General features: G+C 35.8%; 1 protein-coding gene across 1 annotated transcript in view; it reads left to right on the forward strand.

Moving 5' to 3' along the window:
- LOC136835531 (cation-dependent mannose-6-phosphate receptor-like) overlaps positions 1 to 13,693 on the forward strand; it is a 28,991-nt gene extending 15,298 nt beyond the window's left edge. Inside the window, exons 2-6 of the mRNA XM_067099159.1 lie at positions 116 to 273; positions 1,454 to 1,563; positions 5,189 to 5,316; positions 9,681 to 9,807; positions 10,993 to 13,693. Of these exons, the coding sequence (XP_066955260.1) occupies positions 116 to 273; positions 1,454 to 1,563; positions 5,189 to 5,316; positions 9,681 to 9,807; positions 10,993 to 11,151 (682 nt within the window). The 3' untranslated portion in view covers positions 11,152 to 13,693. The remainder of the gene's footprint in view (positions 1 to 115; positions 274 to 1,453; positions 1,564 to 5,188; positions 5,317 to 9,680; positions 9,808 to 10,992) is intronic.
- Positions 13,694 to 14,024: the final 331 nt, after the last annotated feature.

Genomic DNA, 14,024 nt, shown 5'->3' on the forward strand with positions numbered 1-14,024 from the left:
AATTGCATGTTAGTTTACCTCTTGAGTACAGCAACTATTATAATAGGGTGTAGTAGTTTTTAATCTTACAATTACAAAAGTTTCTTTAGGATTGTAGCTTTGATTCATATTTCAGGTCTCAGCAGTTGAGAACTTTGAATGGCTATCTGTATGACTTTGTGGTTTGTGGAGATGTAGACGAAAAGCACACTGGAGTTAGCATCATCCAAACTTCACCCAGCAAGCAAACCAAAGTACTAGGCTACAATAACCAAGCATTAGTATCTAGTGAAGGTAAGTTTAATTATATTGTTGCAGCACTGTTTTGATCCGCTAAAAATCTCTCTACCTTAGCACAAATATATTTTGTCAATGGTAAGAATGCATCATGCAAAATGTGATAAGTAGTGAATCTCTCTCTCTCTCTCTCTCTGTTTAGCACAAACATGTTTTGATGTTAACAGTAAGAATGCATTATGCAGATTGATATAAGCCGTAAATGATTTTATGGCAAGTGCAGCATCAAGCATTGTTAAAGTACTGTACCAACAATAGTGTGTTGAACAGGATACAAGAGCTGTCTTGAAGGTGCATCTTCCTCTGCTCTTCCCTTTAACAAGGGGGAAGGTGGTTATGTAGAGCTATACTCTAAACCCATCACTTTATTTTGAGCCAGCAAGTAGCTGCCTTCTGACTGACATATTCTTACTGGGATATTACATGGTTCTTCAAGTCTTCCTTTCTCAAGTGAGGCTCTTCCCTTGCTTGGGCCCAGGCCCCTACTGTGGTATCCTTATGTCAGGCCAAGCAGAAGGTTACAGGAGTCATTGATCCAATTGCTAACAACCATGACCAGGATACGTCATTTCCAAGTAAGTTTTTTCAACTTCGAGTCTGGCGAAGGAGACCGCCGCCTACCTAATGTGTGAGTTTCCTGTATAAAGGCAATGGTTTTCATTTTCTTAGAAACAAATGAGAAATTTTTAAAGTAATTGGTAATTTTCCCAGGTATCTACTACCCCAAGACTTTTATCATGTTGTCCACCTCAACCATTCTTTCCCCCCTGAAACAGAGGAGAAAGTGTTTGGTGATGACAGATGAGTATTTTGTGTTCCCTCACTCACCTTCCTCTAATCATCAGATAACTACTATAACAAGTTCAACAACCATCTCTAGTTTGCACTGAAGGATATTTATTTAAAAATCCCTGACTTGTATACCTAGGAAAAATACAAATTATTTTGTGAGGGACAGGCCCCTATCATATTAAAAAAATTTTTTTTTTTGTTTTTGTAATAATTGAATACTAGTACTAGTTACAAAGGTTCAAAATATTGTAGCCTATAGGATAATGGGGAGGGTTGTGAAGATCAGGAAAGAGAGGGAGTTTTGTATTCTTTTGAGAATGCTGTTTAGTTCCAAAAATCTACCATACTTATTTGAAATATATATTTATTATATATATTTTTCCAGGAAGCTGGTTGATGTTAACTCTGCAGGGTGGTGACAGTTACAACAATACCTGTAACAATTCTCTTCGTGAAGCCCATATCATATTTGTGTGTGACCCCTTTCAGAAGGAGGTAAGTTGTTCATGAATAGTATTTTGAGCAAATGATTAAATGTAAATCCTTCCTCTGTACAGTCATCCTTCCATATCCAATGATGATGATAGTAAAAAATCCAGCCCGATGTTGGAATCTGGAATTCATAAAATCAAAAGAACAGATTCTTTTTTTGAAATTTATTAAGTCAAAAGGACAGACACAAGTAATTTTGACTTGTCTTAGAAGAATTGGTCACTCTTATTGGACCCATGGATATTTGATGCACAGATTGGAGATTAAAGCTAATGGCTAAACATTTTTTAAATGAATGTTCAAAATATGATGACAGCAAATGTCAGATTTTTAAAACTAATTAAGTGAAGAAATTTCATCAGGTTCTCCATCATTTTCAGTTATCCTAATTATAAAACTTTTAAGGAGACAAATCCTTTAGGCCAGCCCACAGTGGGCCAGGTAGTATATATTTGGGACAAAAGTAAATATCCCAGTTCAAACTGGATACAATCAAGTGAATTTAATTTTTGTCATAGGAAAGACTAAATGAAACAGTTTTTAAGAGAATACTTTCAATTTTGTCAGTATTTGACATATATTTCGTAAGGTTATGATACACCTCCTAATTAGTATTTTTATCTATTCTTTACAGATAGAATAATGAGAAAAAGTTATGTACAGTATAATTATTAACTAATCAAATAAAATTTTCTTAATTTATTAACAGCAAATTTTGATCTTCAACTGTCAAATCTTTCTTCGATTTGTGCTTATTTTTTCTTAGTGAACTGATCATGGGATCAGATGAACAAAAGGACGTCTTATTGGGTCTTGATTTGTTTTTTCCTTGATAATATTCTTGAGAACGATTCTCTAAATTTTTTTAACGCCTTGTTCCTTGCTTCTTGGGCTTCTTTTGATAGCACGTCAATAGGTAGATTGAAGTGACGTATGCCAGATGCTGCTTGAACAAGAAGACGATGTAGACCGAGGCATATAACATCAACCAAATCTATCTACATAAACCCTTGGCTGTTTCTGTGCATAACGTCTCAAATAGGTCAGGATCAATATCAAGGCCAGAAGAAATTATGTACAAAGTTCCATAAATCCTTCTGGTAAAGTCTGAGTCTATTCCAAGAATTTCAGAAATAATTTCATAATTCTGAAAATCTGCATGCATTAATGATGTCATTAGTGGGCACATCAATAATCAATCCAGTTTTGTCTTTGAATTGTTGCTGGATGATTGTCTTATGATCGTGTACTGCTTCCTTTCTTTCTGTGGTCCTTGCTTGCCACTTTTCTGTTGGAATTTTTTGAATGTGTAACCAGCATTCCATGCATTTAACCCAGGCATGAAAAATTGAAAGCCCATATTGTAGACCTTCTGGTGGCAATGGACAACTGAAAGTTCATCTGTGTCATTGATCTGCTTAGTTTTACACTGCAAGGACTGAAGTATTGACTTGAGGAAGTACCTGCTAATAAAGTTGTAGCAACTTTACCATCAATCATTGTCACCTTGTTGTCATGAGATACATACATTCTTTCTGATGACTGTAGGGTGCAAAGCTTTACTACTTGAATCAATATAGCTTTCTTCTTCCTTGATAACTTCTTTGCTGTCTTTAACACATTTGAACCTTATAGATTGACAATATAATGTTGAAGGTGATTTAGGGTTCCTCCAAATGACTACTACAGCTGTACTTTATTTTGGTGTTATAACCAGTAAGTCATAAAAAGCAATAAAATCACATTCTTTTCATGCGGAATGAGGTTATTTATAAAGACTTCGGTCGGTGTTTCATCAAACCCTACTTCACAGCTATATTCAAGATTATTCAAGTGAAAGTATGATTCTTAATGAAATCGCTTGCTTTTAAAATCCTTTGGATAGTATGATGTAACAAGTCTTTGAAGTTGATCTCAGCTGGAAAGTCAGAAATTTTTTCCATTTGCTAACTGAAGAAGGGAAACGTTCATCTTTGGTGTGCTGAATTTGATTATAAGATGGGTACACATTAATTTTTTTTTCCTCTGCTTTAGTTCTTAAATGTTAATTAGATGACTTAGAAGGGGAGCAATCGAGGAATAAAGCCAAAACTTCTTTAGGGAAATAAGTTGCAGCTGAATCTGAGTTGTCTGTACTTGAACTCAAAATGTTCCCAAATGCTTTGGCGCACTTGGAATGGCTTTCTGAGATGTAAAGCAGTAGATGCTGCAAAATAAAGTCTACAAGGTGGCAAAGTGTAAGCTCAACTGTTCTCTTCGTTTTGTCAATGAGGGATCTTCAAAACTTTTAATGGGAATGTGCCAGTCCAACATGAAGAGCAACTTCTTTAGGCCTATGAACAGTTACTGGAGCCAGCCAAAATATTTTATGAGGGATCTACTGCTTTTTTCGATTTCAACTGTTTAAGGAAATTAGCAGCAATTTCATTTGAAGTTTCAACAGGCAATTCTTTTCCATTCATTTTCTCAACAGGATATTTTTAGTTCTGTGGTCTGGTCACTAATCAAATAAATTTTGATTAGGTATAGCCATTGTTTTCTTATTAGTTTCTTAGCAGACATGAAATCAAAAAAGAATATCACAGTTACTTACATAACGTTGTTTGCTTATGTAGTACAAAATGGGCAATAGTTTTTCATAAATACAATATTGACGTCCTGAATCTACAGGTGCAAAGCATTGCAGATGAAGTTTATGTAATCCTGATCATAACTGCTTCATCATGTACTATGGTGTGCAGAAATTTCTGCTCATGAAAAAAAAAAATTATATATACTTAAACATTAGGTAACTATTAAAGAAAGATAGAACCCATATTTATCCAGTGGATATCATATTCAGATTTTTAGTAAAATTCCCAAACCATCTAGTTATCACTGTGTCCTGCTTTCTATGGAAACACAAATGCTACTGAAATCACCCGGTGGATGCTGCGTGGGAAATAAAGATGTTGGACACTTGGTTTCAGCGTGATCTGCTGACCAACCAGGTGTCCTGTGGAGCAATAGGAGATAAATACTTCAGGCTTTTCTGTTTTGTTCATAAATATATAAAATATATACACACTACACCGCAAACATTCACACCCATGCACTTATATTAACTTCTGCTAAACTTAAGTAAACATCAAATTAATGCAAATAATGAAACAAATGCTGTTGCATGCAAAATGAACAAATACCACTTTAAATTCAAATTCACTCTTTTTATACAAAACAGCACATTAAGGAACAGATATGTGCACAGAAATCTTTATGTCAGGGCACTTCTCTAACATCAAAATGTTTCATGTTCTTATATCTTCATAGGATATAGTACTAAGGAGTATTCACTAACCAGAACATCATCAACACATCTATGCCAAGAAGTGTCTGATTAGAGAGAACACAATATTTTGTAATGTTAACATTAGTGGGAAAATGATAATGGGAGGCGAAAAATACAAACTATTTAAAAACTCACACCCCTAGCAGTAGAAGGTCTTCTGCAAGTGTGGACTGCGGGGATATGTGTAGAAATTGGAATTATTCCTTGTCCATGTTATGTATGGGATCATTGGGTAGCTTACAGGGATAACTTTTGTTTGCTTATATGAAACATTATTTTAAGGTACTTATTATTTTACAGGTCCAAATCAGGGCACTTCAGGAGCTGACTGATGCAAGCTGTTATTTACAATTTGTTGTACCACACAAAATTGTTTGCCCAAAAGCTCCTGATGAGGGTTTAAGTGGCGGTGCAATATTTTTCATCTTGTGAGTATTTAAGTGTATTTTACAAATGATGACATCCTTTTTTAATATAGATTGATGGTTTGTTATTTATTACTTAGTTAATTAAGAATAACAGCTTTCTTAATACAGTATACAGTAGAGAGGTAGTAAAATGAATTGCATGATAATAAGTAAAGTATTTGTTTCTTTACAACCCCATTAATCAAATACATGCTAGTGTGTGTATCATGAATATTTACTAGTTCATCAGTTGTCAGGCAGGAAAAGGTAGTCTCAGTATGCATGTGCCATCTGGATCCTCAGGTATGTCAGTTACCTTTGTCACTTTTTGTGAACCTACAGTCCTGTTAGGTTTGGTCCACTTTTCCCAAGGTGTTTTATGTTGCTGCGAATTGCTATTCTGGCACTAATTACTAATTCACTTTTTTCTTTTGTAATTTATTTCAATCCTCTTATGCTAGACTCTGTCAGAGAGTCTATTGTCACATCTTTGGGTCACTGGCTTTTGTTAGTAATGAATTTTTGTTAACATCCTGAGAATCTATCTCTGGCAGTGTTTGCTTCAGGACAGTAGTTTTGTGTACATCACTCATTTTATTGCCTAGTTAGTGATCTGAAATTAATTCTGGTTTAGCCACTTTTGATTAACCATGGTTTAGCTGCTTTTTACTAACCACAAAATTAATAATGATGGTAACGAATACTAATTACATGGAACCATTTCACCTATTCCCCGGCAGCGAATGGGTAAAGGAACAATGTTTAATATCCTGCGGGGACCCACCTAAACCCAAACCGTGGCCCGATGGGAGGCGAGAAGCGAGACAGGGATCTGAACACGCTCGAGCAAACGAACCCACCCCACCACAGCGAAGCTGGGGACGACATGGGATAATCTCAACCAATAGGAGAAGTCCTGACTCGGAGGCTCGCAAGGCTGAGGGGAGGGGGTAGTGGAGAGAGTAGGCTACCAGAAGGGGAGAGGAGACAAGGAGAACATGATGCTCCACTGCAACCTTCCTTCCCAAGGAACTTGGAAGGAAGCCCTACTCAGGGAGCTACACAGCCCAAAGCCCAACATCTCCTAGGCGTAGCCTAATAAATCAAACCTAGCATAGGTTAGGAGGGAGAGAGTGCAAAGCAGAGGAGTAACCAACAGGGAGAAAAATTTTTGTGCCGAGAGCCAGCAGGGACAGAGCAGGGGATAAGAAGGCGACTAGCCTAGAGGAACACGTCCAAAGAACTCGATTCCTCCGAATTGGGGAAGAGGACTAAGGGACTCACTCTGACCCACAAATGGACCCTGAGGAACAGCAACAAAACTCCCTCAACCTGATCTCCACACCCAGGGCAAGGGATGGAGCCTACACTACGACCATCACAGAAAATTACGTTTTTACCGAGAGTAATTCAAAACATTTATAGGAGCTCATCAGAGGCAAACTACACAAACAAAAACAAATAAAACTAAAAACATTAACTCAATTTAAGAGCACCATCTTCAAGAATAACATAATAGCCTCTGAGACTAAATGAAAGGAACCCGACCTGGTGGGGTACAGGATGGGGGCAACTCTATGCAAAACAAAAAATAAAGTGGAGGAGATCTTTGGAACCACCAGGAAGGAATTCAAGGCAAAAATCTTATATATAGCGACTGGGAGAAAACTCCGACCGAAGAACAGCCTTCATCATAAAATGGCTGATTGCGTGGCATCATAATCTCAATATTTTGAAATCGAGACCAAAACAGCCAACAATTCCAAGAAGATGGTTTAACTAGAGATGGAAAAAACCGAAGCCAGATGAAGAAAATAAATCCAAAATAGGACGAGCACCACGGATCACGTGCTAGAAAATGGAATGAAGAAGTCTGGCGGGTGTTGAGTGTGGGAGCTGTAACGGCTCACCGGCTCTTTACGGGGTTTGATAAGGAGAGATCAGCATATTTCCCGTGGTAGTGGTATTTCACTCACCCCTTCATTATACTGGTGTAACAGCTTTCCTGAAAACTCTTTTTCTCTGGTATATCTAGCATTGTTATACCTAGAAGTTCGTGCTGTAATGGAAATTTCACCAGGTGGGACCTTCCTCAAAGCCAGATTTTCCTCTGTCAAAATCCCTTTTGTACAACAGTGTGTACTGTATAATGCATATATGGCTGTGTATTTGCCTTTTATTGTTTTTTTGGGCATAATTTCCTGATATTAAAAATCTGCTTTGTTGTTGCTGGATAGCTATTTTTTTTTTTTTTTTTTTTTTTTACATATGCACTGCGTTGTAACCAGTTATTCCTATTGCTGCCCATAATCTTACCTAATATTTTATATATTCAGTTTTTCTCTAATGTTTTTAGATCTTCATTCCATTTGATAAACCCTCAAGTCTCCATGTCAGTTGGGAGAAGTCTAACCTTGTGCTGCAGCAACATATATACTTGGTTATGTTCATTGTTTTGGAAGCAGGGCTAGTTCATCCAACAGTGGACAGGATCTGGAGGTGGTCATCCTTAATCCAGTAGTCCCTGTGAGTTTCAAACCCTCAAAGTTGTGGCTGCTTGAGGTTGCTGTTGCTGTTGCTGTTCTTAGGCTGTAGCTCTGCCAGAAGAGTACCCAATCACCTTTCAGTTGGAGTCCCTCTGGTCTCCCTCCCTTTGGATGTACTGTATTTACTCAAGCTTGGTATGCACAGATACCAAATCACCAGTACAAGGAAATCTTGTGGTTCAGCCTTTTCACAAACAACTGTCAGCGTCATTCAACTTCCTCTAGTGAAAAGCTGTCTTCTTGTGCTTCAAGCATTTGCTCTGCGGCATCAATGGGAAATCAGGCTGATAGATATGTATGTGACAAGTTTGAGCCACAAGATTCCTTTGTACTGTTCAATTCAGCCAGACCCAGATGCAATGTTACACCCTTTGGATAACCTTGGTGTTCACACATTTCCCTTGCATAGCCTCTTCAGGCAGGTACTAGAGAAGTTCTGCATCTCAAAAAACATGAAGCTTATTTTGATAGCTCCCTTTTGACCATAGCAGTAGTGGATTTTATATTTGCTATATATGGTGGTAGACATTTGAAGCTTTCCAAGCAAGCCCATTTTTACAAATTCCACAACAACCTCGACACCCTATGCGTTAATGCCAGAAGTTTATCTAGCAGGGCCTCAGAGGTAGATGTTTTCTGGAGGAGGCAGCTGCTGCCATTACAAGGTCTTACAATCAGCAACATTAAGGCCAAGTGGAATTGATTCTGTAGTTAATGTAGTGCAAACTTCTTCCTCTTTTTGCATTGATGCAGAAAGTTCGTATTTTCATCATCAAGGGATATACTGTACCTATTCTTTGGCAAGTATTTTAAGTTCATTATTCTGAGAAGTTGAAGAAGCTTATATAGCACTCCAAAAGGAGGTTTTGTGGGTCACTCAAACCTCCTGATTGGGATTTTTCTATGGTTACAAGCCATTTCAGTAAGCTTCTGGCTTGTGCATCTTCTAGAAAGATCAGGAAGCTGTACACACTGTTTGTAAAGTCATTAGCATTATGGGTTGGTTGTCATTGGGACATTTCCTCATGATTTTGTATCAGACTCAAATGTCTAGTATCCAGAACTCTTCCTCCTCACTGTTCTTTCCTTGAGTTCCATCACTAATAATTAAGAGGAACCCTTTCTTTGTTCAGTGAGGGCTACCAGGCTTTACTCAAAGAGGACTAGAGATTTCAGGGTGATGCTTTTGGAATTATGTCTCCTTTCAACCACTTGAGTTTTTTCAAATCAAACAGATCTGTTAATCATACAGCAAGTGCCCTCCTTCCAGCTTCCCCACATCTCGCATACAGTTTAGAGGCATATCTGACAATCCAAATTGGACATTCCCACCTCCCAATCCCCTCTTTCTTGCTGTATTACATTTTTATGCAAAAGAATGAGGGAGGCAGTTATTACCTAGCAATGGATTGAAGGTGCGCTCAGGTTGTAACATTTGGTTGTCACCTTTATCTTCAAGACTTTAAGAAGTTACATATTTTAGGGAATTTGTCACTGCAAGTGAAAGCTTAATTATGATTAAGTTTGTATGAAAAATGTGTTTTAATACCATAAAAATGCTTTCTGTACCTTTCAGCTGTACAGTTTTTCTCTATATACTGTATTACCTTGATTCAGAGATCGTTAAGAGCTTTTCCAAATACTACCATTGGTCTTATAAGTTTCTTTTTAATTCATAAGCAACAGATATTTTCAGAATGTGGTTTCAACATTTTAATGAACATCCTGATGTGGGTTGCATTTTGATGTGATTTGATAATCTTTCTAAATTAATATATTTAGTAGTATAGTTTTTATATAGATTTGAGATGAAATTAAGTTAACCATTTTTATTTTAAGGTTATTTGTCACCTTTGGAGCATACTTTGTTTTTGGCTTCTTTTACCTGCGGTTGGTTAAGGGAGCCAAGGGTATTGAGCAGATCCCCAATATAGAATTCTGGTTCAGAGTCGGCAACATACTAGCTGTGAGTATCAAAATCTTTGACATTTAATTTTTTTTTTACTCTAATTTTTATTGCCATGCATTTTCAGGTAACCTACTAATAAGTAAGATACCATATATACTATCAGCAAAAATAGTGAGGATAGTTTTCTTAAAGCTTTGGACACTATTGCTCAATAATGCCACTCCTGGCAACTCTAGAAAGACAGAGCTCCAAAGTCATCGTGTTTGTTGCTTTCGAGTTTTCCAGTAACTTAAAGTCATAAAGATTCTGTAGAAGTCCTATAATCATTTATACTTAAACGCAGTAATAACCTCTATATTATTTGTTAATGTTGGTTTGGTAACGTCAGTTCAGAGTAGAATATCAATTGTCCTTCTTTAAAACCTGCCGTGAAACCTTACTCGTAAGTGATGTTATTACACTAAAATGAGGTAAATTTCATGAATAATTGGAAACACGATCGTAAATAATGAGAGAAAATTTTTTGTAATGTGGGCAATATCCAATGGAAATCGTGAGGGACAATACAGGAATGAATGCATAATTATGATGAGAGAGAGAGAGAGAACATAGGCCTATCTATAGAGATACTTAATTCATTATATTTTCTGTGAGAGATTGACTGATAATATATTTTTAAAGTATGTTTTAGAAGTGCAGAGAGAGAGAGAGAGAGAGAGAGAGAGAGAGAGAGAGAGAGAGAGAGAGAGAGAGAGAGAGAGAGAGAGAGAGAGATTGCCTGAAAGCATAGGCCTATTTATAGCTACTTAATTCATTATATTTTCTTTGAGAGATTGAGTGATAAAGTATGTTTTAGAAGTGCAGAGAGAGAGAGAGAGAGAGAGAGAGAGAGAGAGAGAGAGAGAGAGAGAGAGAGAGAGAGAGAGAGAGAGAGAGAGAGAGAGAGAGAGATTATGGTACTGGTGGTGGGCTTGCGACAGGAGAAGGTGGAGGAGAGAGCGGTGAGTCTCCTCCTCCTCCTCCTACTCCTTTTAAGCTTCACCTTTTCTACTAATTGTATAAACCTCCATATCCATGTACCTTTTAGTAATGAATTTTTCATTTGCTCTGGTACTGCTCTTTTTTCTGTCCTTGTTTTACTTTCCTTGTCTTTTCAAAGAGTGTATAAGCATAGTTATATATATTACTCAAATGTATTACATAAGTTTTTGCTAGTGATATACCTTTTCTTTATAAATATAGGATGGATGTGGTGCAATATGCAGATGTGACCAGTATTGCAGAAGTGCTGGTGCAAGTGCAAGTTCCCCTAGTACATACAATGGTTATTCACCCATCGAAGAAAGACTGGCAAGAGATCTACAAGACACAGATAGAGATTCTGCCCTTTTGTCTCCCTAATGTCCTTGGACAGTTGTATTGATAAGTTTTGAGCATATATGCAGAATTTAGAGAGAAAAGATTAACAGAATATATTAAGAGCCTTGATTAACTTTTAAAAAGAGCAAACGATGGAAAATAAGACATTTTTGTTGTGAATGACTCTTTTGGATTCAAATGCGAGTGGTTTGAATAGTTTATGCAGTTTTTTAGTACTGCCAGTACATAAAGTTGATGCATTCATATTTGTACAACAGAACTGAGGTGCTGTGATTTGTGAGTCTGAGTGAGTCTGTAAGATTGAGCATTTTGACAATGAATTTTCTAGTTTCCTAAATATGTGAATTTGCTGCTTTAATGTGTGCCTTTTTGACGATCTTGTAATGATTTAGTTTGTCTACTAGATTCACAGTATGTAGTTTGTATATTTTGGATATGACTAATATATATTTCATGGTGGCCATAAAACACCAACTAAAGGTTTGAAAGGTATTGAAATTCTAGTTTTATAAATTATGGTCTGCATTGTAAAGTAGGTTTTCCTATTCCTTTTGTTTCCTGTTGAATATGAAAGAAATGACTATTACTGGATACCATATGGTTTTTAATATATGCGTACGAACCTTGACATACTTCACGTGCATTAAACACTGAAGATATACTACCATGCTTTCATTTTTTCATGCTTTCATTTTATCATGCTTTCCTCTTTTTTGTTTGAAGGGCATTGTGTAACAGGGAATTGAAGTCTACACACTTAACCAAAAATATTTCAATACTGTACCAGGCTGAGATATTTATAAATGCTGTATTAGATTATACATACCAGCCTAAAATGTACAGCATTTTGAAATGTCATTTTTTGTTTCTCAAGATTTATTATTAATACATTTTTGCACCATCACATTACAGTTTTACAATAATTTTCTTGAATAGCAAAATTGTAATTGCATACTGACACCCACATTTACCAGATTTTTAATGCACACTTACACTCCAAATACAAGGAAATTACCTTTCTTTTTTGTTAACTTTGTAAGCAGTGCTGCAAAAAAATTTTTTACTTTTTGTTACTTTTGTAAACAGTGCTTCAAGAATTATTACTGGCGCACCCAAATGACAAACTTCATGGATTAAACTCATGCAGATAAAATGGTAAAACTAAGGGAAACTTAATTATGTCAAGACCAAATATAATTTGAAGTGTTAAATTCATTTTTCTAAGTTTCAGTAACAAATTTAATTATATGTAAATATAATTTTTATATGATGAAACTAGGCAACATAGCTAAGAATAAATGTGTTAATATAGGTGTGCTAATTTTGATATCTAATTTTCTTATACAGCTGCTGTATATACATTGATAGGAAATTTCCATTGTGTTGTGCTTTTTTAGCCTTGGTAACTGCATTCTGAAGCTGGTTTGACACCATTACATTAGCTTTCTCAGATGAATAATTCAAGAATGAGTAAACTCAGAACAATAACCCTGGTTTCTTCTTTGCATACTATACAATTCCCTCTTGTTGTTGTCTCTTGCTTCGGCCTTTGACTATATAACATGCACCAAGTGTTGCACTCAGATTTCACTCTATAGATAGCAATTATTGTGTAATGAGGTGACAGTGAGTTTTGTGAAACTAATGAATTTAAATCTTGAGGGTGAATATAGCATGCCGTTGTGAGACAAAATATTTATTGCGTAATTTCATTGAAAGATCTGTGTTATGTATCTGATTAAGTGTACTTCAGTATGCTAGAAGGGATTTTCTCCCCATGTCCAGAAGGTCGGCTAGCAACTGATTTTTAAGTGTACTTTTTTATGCTAAAGTGGTTTCATTCTCATGTCTAGAAGGTAGGCAAACATGAATTTTTACAATGTTATTTTTTCTACATATATGTATATCCAAATGAATAGTAAAATTGATAGCCACACTGGATGAAATACACAATCAGTATTTTTATACTGAACTAATTATTCATATGCAATTACTGAACATGACTATTTCATTGTAAAAGTTACATTTTTGCTTGACTGGTTTTTGTTAAGTGTTAAAATTATCTGCACAAGAATCAAGTATTTTTAAGGTTTACTTAGCTTATAACAACCCATATTATTCTCTTCAATTATTTAAATTTTATCCCTTTTGAGTAAAAATACTGATGAGACATTTTCAAGTCATTCGAAAATATACTGTGTTGTATGGATGGTAATATTTCTGAAATTTAATTTTGATCATAAAATACTAAATGACATGTTAAAAGCCTGGATACCTTTAATATTCCAATTTCTTGGTATGCGTCATCATTCATATAGGTGTATATTTTTGAGCTTAGGCCAGTCAAGTTTGTTACAGGATGATTTTGTATGTATTTGCACTTAACAGTTCCAGAGTATAGATGTTATATTTTATGACTGATATCTTAAAATGACTTCCTAATTGCACTGTGATAATGTGTCATGACTGGACCGCAGTCTCAGCTCTTGTACCAGGTTGTTTACTTCCTATGCTTATTGTCATTTTTCCCATCTAGTTGGAATAATTAAACTATTTTTGTTCATATGTATTTCAGTTCTGAACTTTATTTCAAGGAATCCACATTTCATCACTGAAAATTATGCTTGTGTAACCAATTTCAGAGGTCAGCTTTAGTAGTCCAATATTTGTCATTGAATAATCTAGCTTCTCTTACTAAAATTAATAAGCAGGCCTTACAAGAAAAGTATTAAAATTGACATTCTCTTTCAAAATCATTTAGTGGCATTGTCAACTAAAATATAGAAGAACAGTGGAAAAACTGAAAAGAAATAACTGTAAATTGTCAGGCCATGAAAACATATATGCTGATTATTCCTGTCAGAGAAGCAGAATGTGGTACAAAATACATATAC

The sequence above is a fragment of the Macrobrachium rosenbergii genome, chromosome 55 (genome assembly GCF_040412425.1).
Source record: "Macrobrachium rosenbergii isolate ZJJX-2024 chromosome 55, ASM4041242v1, whole genome shotgun sequence".
Lineage (NCBI taxonomy): Eukaryota > Metazoa > Arthropoda > Malacostraca > Decapoda > Palaemonidae > Macrobrachium > Macrobrachium rosenbergii.